A 26,137-nucleotide genomic window follows, 5' to 3' on the forward strand; every position below is an offset into this window, starting at 1 on the left:
TGAAGGGCCAGCTGTGGTGGGACTTCAAGGTGTTCATCGCCAGGTACGCCTGGGAAAGCAATGCTTTTGTTTTGAATGCAGGGACGTATCACTGTCTCAGTTTTACCCTTGGAGATCAGACACTGATGTCACCTAAGGACGCCTGGGGCATAGCAAGAACTGGCCCCTGAAACCCCGAGTCCTGGCCCAGAGCTTCAGCCAGAAACATGCCTACGTGTGCGACCTCATTCAGCGCGTTAGGTAAATGACTGTTTGCTCTGTCCCGTCTGCGGTGAGTACGTGATGGGCAAGAGACGGGCTTATTTCCTCGGCCCGGCCCCCCGCCGCACCCGGGAAGCGCAAGCAGCCAGTGCTGCCTCCGGGGTGAGCACGGGCCGATTTGAATCTCAGCAATTACACAGGTAATTACGTTACAGACAAGCACAGTTGTGTCTGTTGCGGTGCCGGGGAGGAGCAGCGGCAGGGCAGCGCTACGCCGTGGTGCCGCGTGCCGGGCCGCACGCGCGGGGCGGCCCCAACAGCCGCGCCGACCGTTAACGGCCGCGGGGGCGTGCCGCGCGCCGCCGCCGCACTACATTTCCCAGCGTGCCTCGGGCGGCCAGGGGGGCGGGCCTAAAGCGCCCACGGGAACGAGGGCGAGCGTGCGGCAAGGGGGGGGGGCTTCCGGGTTGGCGGCTGGCGGCGCGCGCGGGGCGGCGCGAGCGGCGTGTGTTTACTTCCGGCCGCCCCAGTGCGCGAGTGTCAGGCTGAGGAGGGGACCCGGCGCAGCCTGGCGGCCGCGGCGCGAGGCGAGCGCAGCCGCAGCCTCTCCGCGGGCGCGCGCGCCCCGCAGCACAGTGCGAACGGCGGCCGGAGCCCGCACCAGGAGCCCGGCAGCGCGCGCGCGCACCCGCTCGCCGGGCAGCGAGGGAGGCAGCGAGGGCGGAGCGGGGAGGGCGCCGCCGCCGGGAGGAGCCGGGCCCCAGCCCCGGCGCCCGGAGCGGGAGCTGCGGGGGTCCCCCATGAGCGGGCGGTGAGCCGGGACGCGGCGGCCGCGGGAGCCTCGCCGCGCGGCGGGACCCAGCCATGGACTGGCTCATGGGGTGAGTAAGGCTTACCGCTTCCCTTCGCCCCCACCCCCCCGCCTGCACACGCGGGGGCACCCGGCGCCTCGGGGAGCGGCTCCCGGCTCGGCAGGCTCTTCCTCGCCCGGGCAGCCAGGTGCGCTCAGCGCCCGGCGGAGCCGTTGGAGGAGCTGTTAGGCTGAGCCGTTGGGGGCGCGTGGGGGGGGGGGCGCGAGCGGGAGCCGTTAGGCTGAGCCGTTGGGGGCGCGGGGGTGGGGGCGCGAGCGGGAGCCGTTAGGCTGAGCCGTTGGGGCGCGAGGCTGAGCCGGTGGGGGCACGGTGGGGGGGGCGCGAGGCTGAGGTGCTGGGGGCGCGAGGGGGGGGCGGGGAAGGGGCGCGCGAGCCGTTAGGCTGAGCCGTTGGGGGCGAGGGAAGGGGCGCGAGCGGGAGCCGTTAGGCTGAGCCGTTGGGGGCGCGGGGGGGGGGTGGTTGGCGCGAGGAGGGATTGGCGCGAGCCGTTAGGCTGAGCCGTTGGGGGTGCGAGGCTGAGCCGCTGGGCGCCTCCCGGCGTCGGGGATCCCGGGCGGCCCCTTGAGGGCCCGCGGGGTGCGGGCCTGCCTCGGCGGGAGCGAGGCGTCTCTCGCCCGACGCGGGGCTGAGCAGCAGCGCACGCAGCGAGGGAGGAATAAATGACTAATCAGTTATTTGCAGTAGAGATGACAACCAGTGTTACATCCTGCGGTGACATTAAGAGGAAACGTTAGAAAACGCTCCTGGACCACACAGAGGCGAGCTTGTCTGGGTGTAGCCTACTGTGCTGGGGGGTGGGGGGAGGAAGAGGTGCGGAGAGCTTGTTTTGTCTCATGCAGTCACTCTCTGAAAAAGTAACTTTTCGTTCTGGACATAAAAAGGCCAGGTGTTACAGGTCTCCATGCATTCCTACTATTTAGTGTGGGATTAGTATCTGCAAAATAACTTCACTTTCAACCTAGAGGCTTGCCAAGGTTTAAATGGCTTTCTGTGGAGAGGAAGAAGAGACCTCAGCAGAGATTAAAGCCAAATCAGAGCTGTGCCAAGGGGGCTTGGGTAGCCTGGGATTAATAGAGCTAACTACATCGAGACAGGAGGTAGAAAGTACTTTACTGGTTTTAGGTTTGAAAACGTCAGCAAGAGAGAGGAAGACGCAGTTGATGGTAGTGGTCTGATACCCTGTCAGTATACTAAGGAAGTTAAACTTGGTTGCTTCTTGCATGAGTTGTGCTGGTGAACTGAACTCAGGTGAACTGTGAATAATCATGTTTCAGAATTGAATGGGCAGTAAGTTTATGCTTCAGCAAAACTAATATTTCAGTGATACTTGTTCTCCTTAGTTTCTTTTTTACAGTAGTTTGATCTTTATCAGGTTGTCTCCTTTTCTAATGTGACATGCTTAGAATATGGAGTAAAAAAACTTTTTCGTTGCACTTGCCAAATCTGATGTGCCAGAAAGATCACCGGTGCATGTGTATTTGTGTGTGTATTGCCATTTGTCTCCAGCTGAACTGGTTTGCCTGTGAAAGTATGACACTTGCTATGTATCTTCACACTAGCTGTGACCAAGTCTTGAGCCAGTTGCCAATACCGGTTATGCTTTACTGTAAGTTTGATCCTTCAGCTGATGGCCATGAGTGCTGAATATCTGTAGGGTATATGTTAATTGTATGGTTTTCTTCCAACAGCCAAAGCAGTAGAAATACAGTATTTGAGACATGTGAAAGGGTTCGTATGCCATGTACAGAAATACTTGCCTCTCGTAGGTTACAGAGCTATATTCTATTGTTACATAGTCATAGTGAAAATATTAGTGTAAATGACAAAGTTGTTTGGATTTGATTTCCAACAACTATTAAGTACAAGTGGTCTGTTGTATTTACTTTGTAAAAGTGAAAGCGTAAGTATCGGAAAGCTCCACGGTAATTACTAAAATGTCTAACCCAGTAAGCCACCTATGCAAGCCTCTTGGATGACTCAAGATGGCTCAGTTATATAGTTCTTGTTTTGTGTGAATTGTATTGTAAAGCAGAAGAGAATCAAAGTTCAGTTTAGTCAAACTGTCAATATGTTAAAATGCCAGTTTTCTTATCAAAAATATTTTAGGCTTTATGAAGTTGCTGTGAAAAGTTGACATTCATTCTGGGTTTTTGTTTTACCAAGGGGTGGATGGATATATCCAAGTGTGTGTGTGAGGGGGGAACCTGCCTGCTTTCCCCATTGATCCTGAGTCATTTGTACATTATTTGCTTGTTCTCAGCTATTTCTTGATATTTGTTGCCTGACCAAACCCAGTAATGTCCCACTGTTTCTTCTCCTTTAAAAGTTTGAGAGTTCTATTTGTGCAGTCTTTTGGGGGGATAGCAGGAAGGAAAAGCATTGGTATTTTGAAGGTTAAAGGGAAAGAAGGTCTGACAGACCCTTTTTAATCTTTCCAGCTTATTGCTGTCGTTAGCAGCAATGCATCTAAAAGAAAACGTTTTTTTCTGTTTCAGAAAGAAACGGAGGCTCTTAGTCTGTCACAGCAGAGTTTTGGGTGATGTTGCCCAGCCTTTCTTTCAGTGACAACTTTCAACTGTTACACTCTCCTGAGTGGGAAAGGAGGGGCTGCAGAAAAACCTGCAGAAATAGTCAGAAAAACAGGTCACTTCCAGAAACTTATCAGTTCTTGTGTCAATTTCTTTTTGCATTTCTGGGTAACAAACTTCATTAGTCTGTTTCTTAGTGTTGTCACTTTTTTTGAATGAGCATTGCCACTAATAAAAAGTAGTGATCTTTCTTATTCCTGTCTGGTTTTGGTATTGTATTTCTTGTGTTATCAGTAATGGTTTTCTAATGTTCTGGTATGAGAAAACATCCTCTAGTTCAGAGTTTCTTAACTTCATATTACTAAGAAATTACCTTTCAAGTACAAGTGAGTTAAATTAGGCAGCAGTAACAGTCACTTCTGTTCTAGATCTCTACTCTTCAAGCTCATGTTACATTTATCCTATAGAAGATTTAGAGTGAGATCTGCTTTGTTCCTTAATGGTCCTCCCCTTTACTTGTGTTCTGTTGGAAAGTGGGGGAAGGGTAAGTTCTAATCATACCACAAAGGGCAGCAGCCGAAGTTTGTCTGATTGCCTCAGAGTGCTTAATATACGAAAACGGAAGCCAAAGCTCATAAACAATAGTGAATCTATTAGGGATTAGGCAAACGGCTCTAGGTTTGCTGATCACACAGCAAAACTTCAGTGAGGTGCTGCCTTCTGTTCTGTCAAGTGCTTCAACATCCAGCAAAGTCTTAACATGTTTTTTTTTTTTTTTTTTTTTTTTATGGTCAAACCTCAGTTCAGCATCAAAGTAAACTCAAGCTCTTTTTCTTGTGATTGGTTAGTATCTCCTACCCTTCTGCTGAATGGCTGCCTTGACACTGATATTGGTGAAAGCTTAATGTTTCTTCAGTGTGTGAAGTGATGGTATATATGTGTGTCTTAGAAAAGAGCGTTTAGGTTGTGCAATATTTTCGGTCTCTGTAAAAAAACTGACAATTTTGAGCATTTTCATTGTACATAGAAAATATTTTCACCATAACTTTGATTAGAGATCAGTGTTGCTTAATAGCTTTGTTCAGTGGCATCTGACAGATCTACATTACGCACTTTGAAAGAAATTCCAAATTTTTGTTACAAATAGGATTGATCTGCTCTTGAAATTCAAAGTGGTTATAAAGGCAAGCATTGTTCCTTCTGTTATGAAACTTGCTTTTTAATTTGGTTTAAAATTCGTAATTAAAAAGGAATAAAGTTATTAAATGCACTAGTAAACCTGACATGGCGTCAGTTATTTTTAATCTTCAGCTGTGATGTCTGATGCTGTTACACTTTTTTGTGTCTCAAAGAAGAAATGTGTACTGTAGCTTTTTTTGTGAGTTGTAACCTAAACAGAGGAGAGAGAGAAATAATTTTATCACTAGTTACTTATTATGCACAAGATACTACTGTGGACTACATCTGTACTGTGATGTAGTACTATGCTGATTGGAACTGAGAACTGCAACAGTTTAATGTAGCTGTGATGGCAAAACACCTCTGTGTGTAGAGGCATCTTACAGTGGCAGAAGAACTACTTTTGCAGAAATGAGCTGGAGAGCTTTGTATAGGCTACTGACAAAGCCTTTGGCACATAGACTAGCCCTGCAAAAAGGGGCTTGTAGTGAAGAAAATGGGGAAAAAGAATTTCTTTTTTTTTCCTTTGCAAGAAAGCTTCTATTCCAATAAACTACTGGCATTCCCTCTCATTTCTTATCTGAACATCTCTGAGCACAAGAAAAACTGTACATCCTCGGAGAAGTGAAGTGCTGCCTATAAACTCTTCTGTGAAGATTATTTGCTGTTGAACGCATATCAGTATTCCCTCTGTATCAGAGGACTGTGATGTCCCAGGATCAGCATAAGCATCTCAAGTGCTTATGAGCTGCAGTGTCCAGTCCTTTCCCAGGCAGTTCTGGTACCAGTAAAATGTTAGTGCCTTCATCCACATAGTTTGGTTTCACTGCAGTATTTGAGACTCCTATTCCAAGGGAAAACTGCAGCACCTATCATCTTGTTAAAAATAAATTTTTAGATGCAGAACTTCTACTGTGTAATAAAACTTCTTTCAATAAAATATTTTTTTGGACAGCGGGGCTATCTGGCTCTTGGGGAATATGACAATAAGAAAATAAATTCTATGAGCATGTTAACTTTACAACGACGTGTTATCTCTGTGCTTTTCTCTGACTGAAATTCACAGTTCCACCTCCCATATTTAACCACAAAGCAAATGGAGTAAAAGACAAATGGGCTCTGTGCGATAGGGATTCACTGTGTTTTTCGTTTTTAAAGCTGTAGCCCTAGCTACCCATACTGTCACAGCATCCAGTGCTCAGTTACCTCTTCTTTCATATGTTGCTCTGGTGACTTGGGAAAGAGGCCTTAAAGATGATTGAAGGCTATCCTTTTCTCATGTCCTGGCCAAGCTGCTTCCACAGCTTCAGCCTTAAGGATTGTTGGAAAAGCAAGGGTCTGGAAAGATCAGAACAATACAGAGGGAAGAAGAAAGGAGCAAACTCCTCTTCTGATTATTTGTTCTTGAAGACAGCTCAGAGAGGTTCAGTCTGCTTAGGTGCTCTAATGTCTCCTGCCATTATAAGTAAAGCTCCTATCCTTGCAGGTATTTTCAGGCTAGACAAAGCAGGTGGATGCAGCTGTATACTGACATGTCTAATCCAATATAACAGCTTTCACACTTTCAAATTTATTTTGCAATTTCAGTTAATCCTCTGGAAGCCCTGCCCATAATGAACTGCCTTGCATAGTTTTCATCTGACCAGGACAAGTAGTTAGAAAGTGTGCTATGTGGAGATACTTGCTATGCAAATGCAATCTTTCAGACTACATGCTATGCTGATGCATTTTTAACAGACAGCACAGAAGAACTTCTGCAGTAGTGATTAGGATTGCACACTGGTGAATTTATTTAGTGCAGAAGGCCATTATGGCATGCTTTCTTTCATCCAGCTGCAAAAGTTTAGGGCTTAAGATAAGACTAACAGTTTATCCACTTTTTTGGATATAGGAATTTGCCACTTTATCCCAACAATGATTTTGGAAGATAAAAGAAATGCAGATACTGCTGTTTTGCTCTCTCTTTCCCATACTGCATTTATGGAAGTATCTTTAAGAAACTGCCTCATAAGGTCTTAAGTCACTCTCCAGTTCAGGATATACTGTGGTGAAATATGAGTAATATTGTTGCACAGGGAAGTCCTAGCATTGAGCTAGTATGTAATGTGAACAGCTAGGGACCAGAGGTGAAAAGTGACACAAGGTGAAACATTCGTAACTAGCATTCTAGTACTGAGTCAGTAGAAATCCAGTATGCAAATTTACAGCTGTTAGACTAAATCTTTGTTGCTTTCGAAGAGGCTGCATTAATTAGAAGGAATACATCTTGTAGTGGGAGCAGTGAGGAAACCATGTGATATACTTTGCTCTCAGTTTGGCTGCTACACAATACAGTTGAACCAAACTAATATTAAGAGTACTTTTGTCTATGCCTACCTTCATGTAAAGGTAGCTAATGATTTTCATTCTAGGTATTGCTTGAGGCTTCCTAATTGTAGCATGCCTTTTTTTGAAAAGGAAGAAAGGAAGAGCACTGGAAGTTCTTCAGCTGCTGCAACCCCGAGGAATGCTTTACGTCTTCCCTTTAGTTCTTTTAAGTGAAGAAAGTCTCCTGCCTTTATAAGGCAATCTTCCCTAGAAACTCTGCTGTGACCTCCCGCCTTTCACAGCTGCACAGTGTTATACTCATGCTCTTTTTTAACTGACCTCGCAACAGGTGTTTCCCTTACATTACATTCCATGCAAACTCTTGGCTTCATGGTCCAGTCTCCCTTCTTTGAGAGCACTGAAAATAACTCAGAACCTGTAAAACAGACATGTCTGGTCCCACTGGGTAGAAAATGTTCACATGTTCCTTATTTATTCCTATGTGTAACACTACCTATGGCCTTCCAGGGTTTTCATCCCCAGATAAATCTTAAGTCTGTTTATGAGCCACTTGCACTCAGTTCACTGCTTACAGTTGAAGTTTCGATATTATTTCATATTCTTTTATTAGACATGAGCCTTACCTCTGTTAAACCAGAAGTTACCTGTGAACTGTTGTACTAGTTGTTTTAACAGGTAAAGGAATATCTCCATTAAATATTAACTTGTATTATGCATTAATATAGTAGTGGAAAGTTGCTGTTTGTTTGATATCCTTGGAAACTCATGTTGTGTAGTTGAAGAAATGTAATCAGGATTTGCTGAGCAATTTAAACTCTTTAAACCACCTGCTGTTCCTGTATGTCTGTGGTTCTGAGTGGCCTTAGATGTATTGCTGAAAGTCATTATTACTTTTCTGCCATAATGCAAAGCAATGCAAAAGAAGTAACTGTAAAGCCTTGCACCCTGAAGTGTCTTGATATACTTAATTATTGATTTCTTGCATTTGTTGGAGAAAATGCTGAAGATAGTCCTGCGTTTTGAATTCTGCATTATTTTAGCAAACCACCAAAATTATATTAGTTAGACAGTTACTTGTCTTTGGTTAATAAATGTATGTGAATAGCAGTTTGCTTTTATGAGAGCATTCTTTTTCCAACAAGGAGTTTATTTAGGGGCATAAGTACAGATCAGTCCCAAGGTTCCTGGCAATGAACTCTTAGTTTACTTCAAAAAAGAACATTCAAAAGGGTAGTAATACATCTATCTGCAAGTTACCATCTCCTCCTTTGCGCTGGCATCGGTGTTCATGAAGGCTTGTGGGTCAAGATGTTCGTCTTACCTTTACTTACCTTTTTTTTTTTTAAATACCTTTTTTCCTTTCCTAAGATTAGTTTTCGGCTAAATGTGTTCCTGAGGCCTGTTTGTATAGCCACATCAGTTAAGCTAATAGTACTACAGAGCTGGTGAGACTATAAAGCTTAGGGAAGAATAGGGATGCTCTTTTTGGTGGCAGCAAAGGCTTAAATCAGTTGAATGTAACCATGAAGTCATGTGATTATTTGTGATAAATAATTAATGGTTTTCTGATCATGTATCCTGAGTGGACTGTTTGGAAGAACTGCAGAATATCTGAAAATATGAGATGTTGTGAGCTTGGCCTCAAAACACCATCAAACTTACTGTGCTACTTTGTTAAATCAATTTATGACAAAACTATAAACATACTGATGGTGAGCTGGATATTTATGAAGAATTCAGAATTTATAATTTGTTCTAAATCAAGTTTCATATACCTTAGGAAACTGCTGACTGTCTCGTGTCAGGAATGTAGGTAGAATTTTGGGTGCCTGGCTGAATCCAGCAGTCTGATTCAAGACAATTTTCAGGAAGCTTGGTTCATACTTGATGGCCTATATAGCTTTGCCATATTTCACTGGCAGTTTCCATCTGTTATGTCTACTGGATGTGGGCCCAGAGCAAGCATTCTCGAAAGAGTAAAATTAATGAGAGTCTGCAGTTTTTAGATAGCTATGTATACAAGTTTGAACCTGGTGTTGTCAGATCTGCGTATTCTGTAATCACTGCTGACCTAATAAAGAACTTTAATGTGGGTCTCTCCTAGTGGAATGCTATCAAAGTAGTCTGTGCATCATTTTTTAACCCATGCTTAGCCTTCTAAAATCAGTGATAAGGTTGTGAAACTTATTTACTGGATTCAGTTTTTAAATGCCCTCTTTAGGGCATTAATTTTTCCACCCATCTTATTCTGCAATAAAAAAGAAATTTAGACTGTGTCCTTAACTGTATTAAGCTTTATAATGAATGTGTATGGTTTCTTGGCAACCAGGCATTGTTTGTAGTATTATTGGAGACTCTTATATCAGTGAGCCATGAGATCTCTACTTAAGGAAGAATTATGGCTTCATGACTTTGCTGAAAACTGTTCCAGCACTTCAAACAATCACATCCAGAAGTCTCACTGCTCCTGAGACTATGTGCAATAATTTTAAATAACTTAATTTTGGAATTAGTCAGACTGAGTGTAATTGTAAGTGGTTGAACAATAGTATAATAATGTTAGCATTTGGTGAAAAAACGGCAGTTTTGTCTGAAGTTAGTTTCCTTTCCTTCTGCCTGCCAGGAGAAACTGGTCAGGGGACAGGTTCTTCACACAGTCCACAAAGCTCTGTTTCTGCTTGTGGAAAAAGAGGGGCTACTTGAACATTGAACGCACATGTACACAATCAGAATTTAGATATAACTTGCCAAGCCCCTGAAGAAAGTCAGAAATTAAATTGGAATGGGGACAGGAAGGATTGTCATAGATCAAATTCCTCTTTATTCTGAACATTCAAAGAACAACTCCATTAAGCTAAAATGTACACACGAACAAGACTGTATTCTTCAGCTAGCATCTTCTGTGCTTTGTTGGTGTTTAGGGCAAAGTCATAGTGATCCAAGCCCCCTTAACTTGAACTGTTCAGAATATATCTACTTGCATTTTTTTTCACTGTTCATAAAAAGTGTTCATTGAATGTTTTTATCATCAGTGTTCATTGACTGGATAACTGCTGTGCCTTCTCTGCACTGAAATATGTAAATGATTGTGACTTTTACCTGAGAAATGTTTCATGGTAGTTACACACACAGAACAGAATTTGTGTGTAAGAGGTTATGTAGGTGACCTTGAGGGTTTTTTTTTTCTGTGATGCTTCTTTTCACAACCTTAATGTTCCTTCAGCATAGAATTTCCTAATTTATAGAACTCTTTATATATGATGCTTCATAAAATATAGCTGTTCAGGAAAGGCTTTGTTTCACAGAGGATATGTTAATAGGTTATGCAAAGCTGGATAGAGTTGCTTTTTACAACAAGGTGTTTTGTGTCTACTTTGTGGATGAGACTACTTGGGCTTAGGTTACAGGGTTAACTCTGTGGTTTCAAGTTTGTGTCAGGTGTGATAAATGATAAATAGCTTTCATTTCGGTTAGTCTTTGATGACATGCAGGTGTTGCTGGAACTCCAGTTTGTGACCTTCATGATCGTCATGTCTAATAAAGTATTAGTGTGTAAGTGCTTGCAATCGGATGTAAGAAGGAACAAGTTTGTAGTGAGGGTTAATAACTTTTATTAGACCAACAGATGCACTTGGGGGAGGAAGAAAAAGCTTCTGGGCATACTTGTATCTCTTGTTTCTGTTAATAGACTGTCTTGAACAAAACTATGTTAATACTGCTGCTCCAATGTCAGTTGGATAAACCCTGCCTGCTGATTTAGCAGTGGGCTGGTATCTTTTTAAGGAGCTGACCAGCCTACATTCGAAAAGTCACGTGTGGGCACCAGTCTTGCGATTACCAAAGTTATCTGAATCTCTTCTGGGAAAGGAAAGAGTTTAGCAATTGGAGTGCTTATTAGTTCTGGTTTAGGGTATCCAGATCCTCAAGTATACCTTATCCCATCCAATGTCTTTTTTCTTTTTTTTCCTTTCATTTCTTGAGCCAAACTTTCTTAGCTTATTTGTAATTTCTGGTTGGTGTGCATGTGCTAACCTGCAGTTTTGGCAAAGCATATTTATTAGTCTCATCTGTGTCTCTTTTTTGTTGTAGCCAGAAAGTACCATTTTTTGAATTAGTGAGAGGCTAATTTCTGAGGTTTAGAAAAAGTGTGACTGGTGACAGCTGAACAGAGGAAATAGTGAAGGGGATGCTTCAGCCTAATGACTATTGCTGATATTTTTTTTTCAATTGTAGTCTTAGCTCTTGTAAGGTAGAGGTTCTGTTGGATGCCCTTCTGCTGTTGGATTTTCAGGCATTAATGAGTCTTAATTTTTTCTGCACAGTATTCCTTCTGGATGAAGATCTAACAGTAGTTGCTCCTATTCTGCCCTTTCCTCGTTGGATTATTGTAGTGCTGTTTGTTGTGAAAAATTTTGAAGACTACCCTGAAATTTCAGTTATTTCAGATGTATTTATTAATGCTTCTTGTTAGGCATATGACAGGCTTTTACCACGTGGTCTAGCATAGCACGTGTTTTCACTTTGAGTTATGGGTGCTAGTCAAAGTGATTTGTGTTCTAGTAACCCCAGAGTGTCTGTAACGAGGGTGTCTCTGTTACCCCACCCTGCTGAACGTGGCAGTTGTGCTTGCCCGAGACTCACTTGAGCTTGTTGAGGCTTGAGCTGGTGGTGTAGAGCACTGTGAAAATTGTTCTTTGAAAGTGGAGATTCTGTGTTAATGCTCGTCTTGCACAGCTTGGTATTTAGCTACAAGTTTACACAGTGGTTTACTGTTGAGAAGGGTGGCCGTCCTGTTTTTGTACACTAGTATAAGGTGTTTAAAAGCGTAAATGTTTTCTAGGCTTGCATTGCAGATAGCATGTGCTCCAGTTAGGCGAAATGTTACTGACGTTAACAGAGTTGCTTTTTCTCGTTGTTAATAGAATCAATGCTGTTTGTTTAGTTCAAATTACCTTGGTTTCAAGTGGAGTGAAAACTTACTAGGCTGACTGCTTAGGAATACTTGAAATTAGTCATCCTGTTAATGGAGAAATAGTTTCTGCAATTGACAAAACACGTGCAGGATAACTACTAACTTGCAGGACAAAATCACCAAGTGCTTTTCAGTTGGAAATATATGTAACCCCTCTTCCAAATAGACGTAACAAGAAAAATTGCTGCTAGATTTATTAAATTGCCATATTTAAACATTTCATTCTGAAAAATGGGCTCTTTTTTATTTTCCAGTTGGAAAAATTTTCTTGAAAAGGAGGTATCTTTATAATAAAGATGGCCTTATTTTAATACATTGGTTCTACTGATTTTGGGTGTGTCAGCTGTCCTGAGTATTTCTGAGCCAAACAAAAAATATGAAATAAAAGGGTATTAAATATTTGGGTGGGCATCACAAATTAAGCTTTAAAGCAAAGGTTTCTTAACTTAGGAATGGCAACTTCCATGAAGTTTTTAATGTATTTTAATGGATACAACTCATACTCACTGTTTTAACTTGGTTTGACTTTCTATATAGGAAAGTCCTTGCACAATCTCAAAGAAACTTTTGGCAACAAACCTGAGAATGCATGAGTTAATATCTGAAGTTTGACAGTACTCAGTGTTAAGAACAGTGTTTGCCATTATGGTAAACTGATATAATCCAAGCAAATAGGTAGCAAATATAGGAAGGAAAGTGCTTATATATACAAGAAAACTGCTAACAGACATCATCATCTTTTCTCTGCAGGGCATGAGAGGAATAACAATTATTTTCCATTGTTACTAAGACCTCAATACTTTTCTAAAGTATTGCAAGTGCCTAGTAGTATCTTATGTAGAATCATCTGTAATTGAACTGTAGCTATCAAAATAAATGCACAAAGGAGCTTAGATCTGGAGATTTCCAGTACAGGCTTGAATCACTGACGTAAAAGAGTAATTTGTTATTCATCCAGAGAAATGTAGGCATATGTGCACATTTTGCCAGTGGGCACCTGCAACATGCTACACGTATATCGCAGTATGCTGCTGTGTTGGTACCTGTTACAACTTTTTAATTGCCCGTGGCTGTGAATATTCTTGGCTGCCCTTTAATCCCTAGACCAATCATTCATGTCCCATTGTTTGTAGATAACATATTCTTCTAGTTGTGGACTTAGCACACTTCTGTTAAAGGTGTGAATATGGTTTGGATCTGTCATTTTATAGACTAAGGTTCTAGTCCTAGCTGTGCCAGAAATTAATGTGTACAATTTGCTGACATCACAAGTCAGGCTGTAAGATATTACTCAGTCTCAAGGGAAAAGAAAGTGAAACACACATGTCTTTTAACTGATGTGAGGTGTGAACTTGAGGGCACCTAACTACCAGCTCAGTATGCGCTTTGTAGATTATACTGTACCTGAGTGGGAAAGGATCTTTTTCTGAGCTTGACTTGATGGTATGATGGAAAAGAAAAAGTGATTGGGCTGAAATGTGCAACTTCATTCAAAATTGTGTGCTCTGCCGTTCTCTTTTTTAGTAACTGGTCCATATTTGCTCTTTTTATTATGTTGATCAAGTGCTTTAGAAGTCAAACTACACATCTGTTAAATGAGCTATGGAAAAGTACATGAGGCTTAGAGAAGGTCAAAGGCTGTTGTAACGGGAGAACCGGACTATGCATGCAAACCAAATCCACCCAGAGCTTTTTGTTCCTAGCAAAATGAAGATGCATTTCTTTTCCCTATTCCTCTTTATTCTGATCTCCATTATCCTAAATCTTTGACCTAAATTTGACCTGTTTGGTATTGCTATCCAAACAATAAAGCAGATATATTCTCTATTAGCTAAAATAAGAGGGTATAATACATCCTTGTTCTGGTATGTTTTGGATGCAAAATATAGCATCTTTACAAAAGGATGTTGCCAAAATAAAGGTTTCTCAGAGTCTACTGAATTTGACTAGCTCTTTATCCTTTTGCTAGTATATACCCAAGTATATACATATTTTATATGCAAAAAATGAGACGAGACCAAACAACTGTGGGAACAACTAATTCAAATCGGATTCATGTTCCGACGCAAAGTAATAATGTAACTAATTGCAGGAACTATTCCTGTGGCTTTCTTCTCTAGGATCCCAGGAGGCTGATGAAGTGGGTGGAGTGTGCAGCACATGAAGCAAAAATATTGTAAGATAAAACTGTCCAAAAAGCAGTCTAATATACAAGGAAGACAGTGGTTATCGCATTGGCATGGGCTATTTGTTAACTGGGGGTTGCTAAGACAAATATTATTCTAAAGTTGCAGCCAGCTACCAACATGAACCTGCATTGTTTACTTTTTCTCATCTTTGATTTGCTTCTCTGTGCCATGTTTTTGGAGTCTGGTAGCAAAATGACAATGTGAATATTACAGCAGGCACCATCTCCGACCTCTAAAGAAAGAATCATTTCTCTAACATGCTCTTGTTACAAAATCAAATCCAGCAGAACTTCACATTAACTAGGTTTCAAATAAATACTTGTTCTGCTTCATCATGTGAAAGAACATCACCAAGTTCAGAAGTGGAGGGCAAGTGAAGGCAAAAGTTGGTTTATAAGACCATTGACTCACCAGCATACTTCTACAATAACGAAGAACTTTGACATCTTGCATAACAATGGAAGGTTAGAATACTAATAAACAGGAAGAATTTTTGCAACAGGGCATAGTTAAGCCATTGTATTTAAGTTTTATGATGTCACTAAGGCAAATAATAGAATTCTGTAAAGATTAGCCACATTAGCCAGCATATCAGCAGTTGCACTAGCTAGGGTAATACTGGCTTTCGGTCCATGTGTCAAAGCCAAACAGCTAGAGCCAGGAAAGAATTTCTCCTGGGATATGTTATTGGACAATTAGCTGCCTTTACAGAGGTTTATGTCTTCTGAATCACTCCAGTGTTGGCCACTGTCAGAAATGGAATATTAGGTTTGGTAGGTTGTTGTTTTGCATTATACATGGTCCTGTGATGCAGATGTGGGTATCCATTACTTAGTGAAATAACAGCACACTGAAGATTTATCTTTTCTTCCATTTGCAAATAGCTCTTCTTCCAGTGTTCTGAAAGTTGACATAGTTCATAAAAATCTGATTGTTAAAAAGGGATAAAAATAAAGCTGCTTTTTAGTAACTTTTGTAACAGTCATTTCCAATACCTGTTCCTTTTAAGGAGATGCTAAATATATTAGTTGGTGATTTGATTTTAAGTTTCAAAAACTTTAAGAAGTACTCATTGAATGCTCCTGTGTCTGATTTGGAAGTCAGTGCTATCTATGCATTTGCACCTCCATGACGTCTCTTACGGAAAGATTCTTGATATCTCTTCTTCCTTGTTTTAAATTCATGGTTTTTAGACAAAGGTGAACTTTGTCAAATTCACTTTGTGTGAAGTCAGCTGTCTTGTTAGCATATTTCATCCTTGCCATCTCTTAGAGTCCCTGAATTACAGCATCTGGTTCCTAAGGATGCTCTTTCTGATATTTACTGTTCCCTATTGTTGAAATGTCACCTCTGGGACCCCGGCTGTCATTGGACATATGTTAATGCTTCTAGTAACTTTTAATGGTAACGATAATGTAATGATAATGAGGGAAAAGACAAAATTTGTTCTTGTAGGAGAAGATTATTTGAAATTCCATGGAATGAAAAGTATCCCAGGATGTTAATATTTAATCACTATGATGCACTTTCTTTAGTACTAGCTTTCTAGAAGTGAAAATCTAGTAGAAATTTTTTTTCCTCCTCAGAAAGAAGTAAGAATTAAAATTTTTTCCTCCTCAGAAAGAAGTAAGAATTAAAATTGAATTTATTGTTACATTGGCAAGAACAGAATATAAATTTGGAAACAAAACCGTGTGGTTATACAGAAGAGTTATTATTGATCTGCCATTGTCTTTCCACTCTGTAGTTGCTTGCTTTTTTATTATAGCTACTTTTTAAAAGCAAATAATCTATTTGGAGCACAGATGTATTTTGAGAGATGCCAAGTGGTATGTTGACCTTGGTCTTCTCTGCTTGAATCTATAGTGCTTTTTGAACAGTTTGTGCACGTAGAACTTTCACATTCCTCAGGGGTGTTCTGAGCTGAAGCTTCTGAAGTTTCAATAAACTTTCATCTGAATTTGAAGAGTTGATTTCAGTCTATGTTAATTTTTTTGTGATTTTTTTTAACTTTGTTTCAATATTATTTTAATGTTTAAACACTGTTTGCTAATTTTAGTCCTTCAGTAGGAATTACTCTAGCATCTGGAAAGATGGAACAAAAAGATAATGGATTGAAGGTACTTTTCTTAAATGTAATTGCTGTGTAGAATAATTTAAATACTGAAGTTAATTTTCTTTCCCTAAAAGAGCTAAGGGGGAGAATCCTTGGTGGAAAAGAATTGTGATTGCTCTGGGTTTTTTTTTTCCTTCCCCCCCCCCCCCCCCTTAGGTGCACATTTTACTTGTTTTTTGCATATGTGCAAGAGAGAGATTTCAGCATATGATCTAAATACACTTCACATTTTTCAAGTTTTATGGTTAGTAACTAAGGCTAGCTTAATAATCCCAGCTTTATTTCCTTCTTGTCATATTAATACAAAAGAAATGTCTTTTTCAGGAGATGTGTAAATAGTATCTAATTGGGTAGATGAACAGAACACAATTTGGTGGCTAATGCAAAGAATACTATATAACAAAGCCAGTTCAAACAGCTGATCAGTTGAATGGTACCTCTAATTTGGTGGTGTGCTGAAAAAAATAAAGTTTGTTTAGTGACTGGAAATGAGTTTTTTTGTGTTCCTTGGAGCTGTTTTCACTCCAGTTTTTAAAAAACCCTCCACTTTTCTCTGACTTCGTTGGTATATTTAATGTTTTAAATCATATTGATACAAAATCATTGTATACACATTAGTGTCTGTGCAAGTTTTATGAGAATTTTCACTGGATTAGCTAACTTAGTTCAAAATGTAAATATATAATAAGACAGCATACAGCATTTCAGTCTTACCGCTCAACTTTTCTCTGCGAGATCCCTTTTACTAGTAAAAACATCAGAACTTGAGTGGTTCAGGTATTATGTTTTCCAGAATCTCGTGGAGAAGATTAAGTGCTTTATTCTATGATTAGATTTGTCAAAAGGATGACCATATCATATGCAGTAGGAGTAAATGAGGCTGCAGCAGCTCTTACGAGCCTTAATTATGAAAAGCTGCACAGATTTTGTAAATGCTGTGTCACCCTTCATCCTTTCTCTTTGAGGAAATATACCTTTTACCAAAGCAAGTCAGTGAAGAAGTTGGTGATAAATTTGGATAAGTTTGAAAATAGTTCACATATGGGAGTGGAAGAGAAAGAAAGGAAAGTCAAAAACATAGTGGGTGCTTCCTCGAATGCATTGTGGCAGCAACCTGTTTGTAATGTCCAATATAGATTTTTATGTGATGTATCTTGTCAAAAGAAAAATCACACTATCTGGCTTTCTAGCATGGCTGTTTCAGGGCAAGGCATACACTTTTTACTAGGGGAGGACTATTGCTTTCTATTGCTCCAGTTTCTCCCTCTAGCAGGTTTACTGAGGACAGTGTTTTTCTGACTGCACATTGCAAAATTGAAAGACCTAGCTGATATACACATGAACTATGAACCTTTCTGTAAATTGCTTGTCTTAAAACTAATAATGATACTGATATTTTATATTGATCTGTGTTAGACTATAGCTGTGTGTGTTCTTAGTGTTTTGGGTGCTGCAGTAAATAATTTTTTTTGTGTTCAGAAATTGGAACGATTGTATATATGCCACAATAGCCTGTGTTTACTTTGGTTCTCATTACTGTACCTATGAGGGAAATATTTTTAACCCAGAAGCTGACAAGTGAATACAGATTTCTTTCTATGTATGTCATTGTCATAGCTTCTTTGTCATAGCTTGATATTATGAGAACAAAAGAAAGCTAGAGACCCTAGTGAGAATGTTAGAGAGGGATTAACAGAGCCTTGTAGCTATGGAGTTAAGCTGGGGTTCTGTTTTCACTGCCAATGACATCTTGATTTATGCATACTGGGGATGTTTTTAAACACAGAAGCAATAGGAAATAAGACAGTCTGCTTCTAGCCTGTGTTTCCTGCAGGGCTTCTTGGCTTTGCCTTCCGGTTAAACAACAGCATTTGGGAGCATAATCTTGTCATTCCTTCCATTTATTGCTGTTTATTTGTTTTGCCAGTTATGTAAAGCTGCAGGCTTGAATCTGTTCTCCCTTTTCCCAAATCTTCCTTGAAGATATAAGTTGGGAATGTGCATTCAAAAAATTTCTTGTGCACATCCTGTTTGCAAATTGTGTTATTTCCTTCAGTCTTGCACTCCTACTGAGAATATGCCTTGAAGGATGTCTTGTGCTTGCATCTGATGGAGTTGGTGAATACTAAGGATAGAAGTGCGTATGTTCCTGAACAGCATATGAGTATAGCAGCTAGCAAGATTGTTTTAACTAGCGGATGAATCTGTAGCTTTTTAAGAAATATTTTGTGATGATACGGATAGCTAAGTTTTCTCAACTGTGGCTTTTTTTTCCCCTTAGGGTGTGTGTGAAGACAAAAGTAGTCTGATAGTGGTGTGAATATTCTGACTGTCATGAAACAGTGTAACCGCAGATGAACTTGCACAAATACAGAGAGGAGCAACTTGAAACAGAAATATAAACTTCTCCCTTCATAATGCTTTATTTTTTTATTTCAAATGTGCAGCTTGCTGAGGTAAGCAGGTCTGCAAAGTTGAGAAGGGTTAGCCATGGTACTTAGCATAACAAAAAGCAAGCTCTCTTCCATTACAAGTATTTCTGTGTGGCCTGTTGCTGGTCACTTGCTAAAAAGTGATGTAATTCGCGATTCTAATAGTGTAGCATCTTATCGTTGAACTGCTGAAATGCCTTTAAATGTTTAAACTTTTGTTCACTAAAAATGTATTCATATATTTTTGATTATGTTTTTAATACAAAAGCAGAATGATTGATAGAAATTAAATATGACAAATGAAGGAAATTTTAGAATGTATCGAAGGAATTTTATTAGGGAGATGACTGCAATTAACCTCTAGCCCTGTCTCAGTTTTCTTTGGTATTAAATTGCTAATACAAGATACTGATTAAGATCTTCCCATTCAGGGAAATAGTATTGCTTCATGTCTTTTTGTAGACTACTGTAAGGCAACCAAGCTGTTAAAATCATCTTAAAATGTCTGGCCACCAACTATTCTTTTTTTAACATTTTGTAGAGAAACCACAGTTACAGTGTTGATAAGAAGTGAAATATGCTTTCATCTTTGTAAGTGTCTGAGGTAAAAAGCACCTGCGTGTAGATGCCTTGCTAGTCCTTTAAGTGTCCTAAAACAATGAGACTATTTTTTGCTGCTGCTAGAGAGCGGTGGCTTAAGGAACTTAGCCATAATACTGCACTGAAGTATGGATTTCCTCATTCCGCCCTTCTGTGCTGTTTGTATTGCTCATTTCTAACACTGTACCTAGAATTTAAATTGCTGTATCTCTTCATCTTCCTTGTGTTTCCAAGATATGCTGAAATTTAGATAATTGCTTTTTAGTTCAGCAGTGTTTAAGGTTGGACATACTGAACTAAATGGCAAACTTGGATTGCTTCATAGTTTTTCCTTAATTTTCTTAATTTTTTCCCATTGGTGTTGAGAATAATTTGCATCTGTATATAGGGGAAATGGTGCTAATGTTTGTTTTGTCTTGTAATGAATAAATCTGGTTTAGAAAGTTGCTCTTCCTAATTCACATCTTTAGAGTCTTTGTTTGCTTCTAATTAGTAGGTATTAGCATATGTATTAAAAAGCCAAATGTGCAATTACTATTTGAAAAATTAAATGCTAGGTTTAGCTCATCATTCTGTGTTATTTGGATTTATATTGAGCAAAGCATTAGCACACAGAAGCAGGAAAACTATAAAATTATGGCATAAAATCAACATCAATAAAAATCTAATTTATACATGCCTATTTCTCTCATAGTATCCATGCAGTTGAGCAAAAAAGAATGATAAAACATATTTGTTGCTACCCTTCCTGCCTGAGATTGGAGAACGTAAATGTGGAATTACCAGTGTTGAGTTGAAAATGTCTTAACATAAAAGTGCTTTTATAGTATTGAGAGGGAGGAAATCAGGTGGATCACTTTGTGGAGGAGGAATATTTCGGTCTTAGGGCCAGTTGTATGAATGTGCCACCCAGCATAAATGTTTGTACCACTAAGTCTGTAATATCCACTAGCGTAGGCCTAAAGGAGCAGGAGCTCTGGCAGTGTTAAGAGCTGTACCTAATCACTTCTGCTGCGACGCTTGGTATGTTTTTAAAAATTCTTGCTCTTTTCTGGAGAAAGTGAGAATAGAGATGAACTCTTGTCCAGCTACTGTGGAACATCATTCAGTACCTCGTTATGCTCACTAAGCACTGTATCTCTGGATTATTTTATAATGCCTGTGATACTTTGCTTTTTCCCTAAAAGAGGGTGGCAGCAGCAACTCAAAGGTATGTAAAAACAACCTGGAAGATTTTTATGTGAAACAGACCTCAAGCATGTAGATTTACAAGGAGGAGCAGGTCTTCACTACTTCTGATAAACTGCACTGCTGCCATATCCTATAGTAATAATCTTGCTGTCACACGTAGGCAATGTATGCTGTAGTTCCCTGAGCACTTTTGGCCAACTGAACTGCCATGAGAAGAAGTGCTACCTCTTCTGACTGCTCCAGATATTTATTCCCCTCTCTTTTGCTAGCTCGAATGGTTGATGGAGCTCATTAAGAATTGGATCTTGGTAATGATACAGGTTAAAACTGATGGAAAGAAAACAACATTTGGGTTTTTCTCAGGTCAGTTCCTGATACAATTCATTGTACTGCTGCACAAATACCTCTGCCTGGGAGGGTGGCAGAATGCCACAGGGAGGATTGAATGACCAGGAGGGGTAGAGAGGGGGGATCAACTTGCATGGTGGTAGTGGCAGTTTGTTGGCTTAAATTATTTGCAGGACTATGTACGTGCTATCAGGATCTCTCTCAGGATCTCTTTTTGCACTAGACAACAGATAAAATGCACTTTTTCTATAAAACAGGCTAAAATGACTGCATTTTCAGTTAAGTAATATGTCCTCTGAGAAATAATTCTTCAAATGTCTGTTAAGTTGCTCCTCTAATTTGCTACAACTGTGGATCTAGAAATGCCACTTTGACAGAACATGCTTAAACTTGTGTTTAGAGGAAGCAAACTAACTTTAAATTTGATGTTACGGTGGAATTAATCAGGATGGCAAAATTACTCTGCCCTGGTGACTGCAAGAATAGTGCGGAAGGGGCAATTGTTGAAACAAACTGGTTGTCAGCTTGCCAGGTATCCTGTTTAATCACTGCATACCTCTTAGGGTTTGTGATGATGGTTTGTACATAGATGTATGAATCTTTTCAGGAAATGCTAATAAGGTTGATGTGTTTTAACAGACAGGTTGATATGTTTTAACATACTTGCCATAAATGCAGTTTTAGCTGAGGTTTAGCCGTTCTAACCTGACTGTCGTTCTTGGAACGGTAGTTTGTTCGTCGTTGCAGCTTATTTTCTGCTAAAATCAGACTACCTCTCTTTTATATTTAAGTTGTTTTGCTACAGCAAAGGGAATGCAAATCAGACATGGTCTGTATTGTTTGTGTTCTGTCATTTATGGTAATAGCCTAGCCAGCAAAAACCTCAGCCCTAAGTCATGTCTCTGTTCTGCTAATTTTTCTCCTGACATAATGCTTCCTAACTGGGATGCCACATGTCTTGGGGACAGGAATGGATTTGGACTTTGATAAACAAAACACATTGCCCATTGATACAGCTGTTAGGCATGAAATCTTGTTTATTGAATATGTGATTATAGAAGAATAATGATAAATGACCTCCCTCTCTCTTAGTGCTGCAAATGGTAAACTCGTGCTGGTCAGGGGACCAAAGAAAAGTTACAGAATAGGATGTGCATCACTTATTATCTACTACCTACATGCTCCCAGCCAGATATTTTGTGATGTGAAAATCCAGCACTTAATTTATAAAACAAAAATACATTTACTAATATGACATGAAGTTCTCACCTAAATTCGTTATAACAAAGTTCTTAATTAACTTACTTTGCTAATTGTGCTTTGTTTTGTGCATGACTCACTGAAAATGACTAATTTTGTTTAACCTGAAGTTACCTAGCTGCTATTCACAGTACGTTCTTCTGGTCGCTCTTAAAACCTCTGATTTTGTTTGCTTTTTTTCCCAGTAGTTTTTGTGCTCCCAAGATGTGGGGGGCAAAGTATTGATACACTTGTTAGGGAACCAAACATGCTGTGCTGAGACTCAGTGCTTTAGAGGTCTCTAGGGTATTGTGAAATGCAGCCATGTAGGTTTATCAGGAGCAGCTGTTTTTGTTCTGTGGACGGTTCCATCTGGGTTGGGGGGAAGAGAGCTGGTGGCTTTTAGAGATTAGCTGGTGACAGTTTTCCCTGGGAAGCGTACCAAGTTTTAAGCAGAGCTACTGTAACAGAGATAGGAAGTGAAAAGGGACCTGTGAGAAAAACACAAGCTCTACTAATCTTTCTTTGTGTCAAAAGAAGCCTTCAAGATTTGGGTATCCGCATGTGGGTCTAGCTGTAGGCTTGCTTAGAGGAGTGCCTGACACTTCCTACTTCAGCAAAGATCTAGCTGAGCTGTTACAGACAACATTTGGACATACAAGGCCTAGATGAGGAGTCAGAGCAGCTGTGTCCTTGTGCAGGCGAGAGGGCGGATGTCTGGTTTATTGGATTACCTCTTGTCAGATCATGGCAATGCATGCTTCTTAAATCCCTCAGGACAGGGAGGGAGTGTCATATAAGGGATGGCTTATTTTAGGTAAACTAATTTAGATAGCAGTCTGTTTTATTGTTTTTTTCCTGCTGAGAAATGCTGGAACATTTTACTAAAGGGTAATGTTACGTTCAGTCTTCAAAATGTTTATGTAGGATGCTGTGGTTTTTTGTGGGCAGGAGCTGCATGGCAGGTATGAGCTGGGCAGAGGGCCTACAGCAGCTTGGTTAGTTTCTTCGCCTTTTGTTTAACTTCAGGAAGTGGTGAGTAAGTGCTGGCTTTTGATGCTATTCCTACTCTCCTGCTTCTCCTCTTATCCTTTTTCCTAAGCTTATGCTGGTTAAGAGTTGACAATAAACATTAGTTCAACTGATTCCTTTTGTATTAAGGGGGCACTGTGAAATCTTGCCATAGCAAAAGAGCAATGAAAGATTTCTGGTTTTAATTCTTGGCTGTTTGAACCTGATGTATTTGGAGAAAGTGGGATAGGTTTTGTGGATCTTCAGCACTGCCATTGTCTATTATAGAACCTCTGCTATGCTCAGGTCTTGTACCAGTTTCTTAGTACATAAAGCAAGTGTTTTGCTCTCCAACTGAACAGAAAGGACTTGAGAATAATGCCTTTTAAACAAATACCATACTGTGGTTAATTGTCTTTATCTTGTAAGGGACAGCATTGCTCCTGCACTTCAGATTGTAGTTCTCTACTCTCTCTCATGGTGTTTGGAGAGCTTCCAATTACTGCACAGGAATGGATTCCTCTTCCTCAAAGAGGAAGGTCTCCTGTCTTTCGCAGCTTAGGCACTGCTGCTAGAACACTGTTGGCTGTGTCTGAGAAGTGGGAGAATGATAGGTAGCTTTTGGGACTGTAAGGTAGACATAAGAGGCAGTTCAGCAAACATAATCCCTCCAAAGGGGATGTTTGAATTACACAGTAAACCTAGAGGAGCTTCTTGTATTATAAAAGAATAAGAATTTGTCCTGTGCATATGCTTTATGTAGTCATGACAGTGAACTTTGTGTCCAGATTTTTCCAAGTGATACAAATGAAGTTCTTAATCTTGCCTTCTAAGCACAATGGGTACTTGCTTGGAAATGCATTTAAGTAGTGTTTTTTCACTCCCTCAGAGCATAGTCATATAAAAGGTTCATTTAGGCTGTGGTACCACTGAGAGGGAAAGGAGGCTGGGAATTTCCGGAATCTGTTCCGGCATGGGCAGAAAATAACTGTTTTGTCAGTTTATCATCTTTAGGAGACTACAGACACTGTATCAACAATTTGTGTGACTGTACTCTGCGGGAGAGGGGGGGATAAGAACTTTTTGGGAGGCAAGGAGATACAGGAATGCCTTTTAATGTTGATGATCACAAACTGATGATTATTTGTAGAAAATGGTAATTAATAAGTCAGTTGTAAATGAATAATCCTAGATGTAGATATAAAACAGTAGTTTTGAAAACTGTTTGAAATGGTTTACCAAAGATAACTAATGAAGAGGCTGGTAGTACTTGGATGATTTTTTCCTTTAAAGAACAGATTAATTGAAAATTTTGGAAGAAATATTTGTAGAAACTGATCTGTGTGGGTTTGAACTCTGAGGAGAGATGTGCTATATTTAGCTGTCTCACCTGTTTCCTAAAATAAAGGCTTATCAAGTCCTGTAGTTTAGTTGTAAACTTCAGGGAGTTTTTTTTTCTCCTCGTCACTGTAGCGCTCTCTACCCACCGTAATTGGGAACATTTTACAATGGTAATGAACTTGGCAAGAGAAGAGCCCTTTGCCTGCTGCCAGAGTAAAGCAAATAAACAAATAAGGAAAACAAAAGAAGATCCCTCCCTGTCCCCTTTGCTGGTTGCATGGGGTGGCTGGCACCGCGGAGCCATGCTGGCGGAAGGGTGGATGGTCCTGCCACGCATTCCATGCAGATGGCCTGGAATCAGGCCACCCTGAGCAAAGTAGAAAATACCATGCTCTCAGCCGTGCCACTTGTGATTTAATTGGAACCAAAGCTAACTTTAAAAGGAAAAAAAAAGTGCATCATCAATTAAGACTGTTTTTCTGTTTCCAAAAATTGTATGACAGTTTTGGTCTTCTTACTATTGACTCTATCCTTATATTTGCTCAGGAGAATCTGAATTCTTCCATCAGACAGACATGAGCAGGTTCTTCATGTTAATGATGAAACCTTTCCTTTTTGGGACACCTTACTGCTAAGAAAGTCCCAATATGACCATATGAACAGACCCCGGGAATCACTTGAAGAGAGTAATCTTTATGTAGACACCTCTTCTGGATCTCAGCAAACATTGGCCTTCTGCCTTCACGAATGGTGAAGTGATGCTTCCAATGCAGCAAATACCAGTGCTGTTCCTCAGCAGCATTTGAGACACCAGACTGATTTGTATCGAGAGCTGTGATAATGAATACTAATTCCTGATAAAACAAAAGTAAATACACCTTGTAGTACTCTTTCAGAAAGTTGCAGTCCAAAACTCTGAACTGTATCTGATTATTATATGTATTAAATTGACTGTAGAAGAAATGTGCTGAATGTTGCAACACCAGGTACTCACCTGCCTTACTCTAATGTGTTGTTGTCTGTACCACTGACTACAACAGCAGCTTCTCATCGCTGATCAAATCTGCAGGTAGCATGAGAGAGGAATGGTTCTCTTTTCCTGTAGCTTTCATATTATTTGGTCAGTCACCATTAAGAAAGCAAAGCAAAAAATGTGTTGAAGGATACAGTAATGATTCTTTGTAGTTATTTAGGCAAAATCTGACACCGTTGAGGAAGTAGAATGCCCTGTCCTTAACTGAAGGATATGATAATGATGCTTTGTAGCCATTTAGTAGGTAAAATCTATGGTTAGTGTCACATATTGTTTTTGAATCTGGAGAAGGAGTAGCTATTGTTTGTGGAATGAAATAATTTTAGGAAGAACATGGAAAATGAGTTAACCTAATTCTCCAGTGCAGTGTTTATGCTGTGAAATGGGGACTGGTAGTTTAATGCTTCCTGTTGTTCAATTAGAATTTGTTGAATGCTCCCCCATCACAACTGATGTTAGTATAAAGCTGGGGTATGGGTTCCACTAAATGCTTAATGACTGCAAAGACAATGTTGTTTAGAAAATTAAGTCCAAGTCATCTGTCTCCTGTAAAATAT

The 26,137-nt window shown here is 40.1% G+C and overlaps 1 protein-coding gene across 1 annotated transcript in view; it reads left to right on the forward strand.

Moving 5' to 3' along the window:
- The first annotated feature begins 681 nt into the window (after nucleotides 1–681).
- Nucleotides 682–26,137, forward strand: part of MOB2 (MOB kinase activator 2) — a 117,548-nt gene continuing 92,092 nt past the window's right edge. Inside the window, exon 1 of the mRNA XM_026092769.2 lies at nucleotides 682–1,082. Coding sequence (XP_025948554.1) covers nucleotides 1,066–1,082 — 17 coding nt within the window. The 5' untranslated portion in view covers nucleotides 682–1,065. The remainder of the gene's footprint in view (nucleotides 1,083–26,137) is intronic.

The sequence above is a fragment of the Dromaius novaehollandiae genome, chromosome 5 (assembly GCF_036370855.1).
Source record: "Dromaius novaehollandiae isolate bDroNov1 chromosome 5, bDroNov1.hap1, whole genome shotgun sequence".
In the NCBI taxonomy this organism is placed as follows: domain Eukaryota; kingdom Metazoa; phylum Chordata; class Aves; order Casuariiformes; family Dromaiidae; genus Dromaius; species Dromaius novaehollandiae.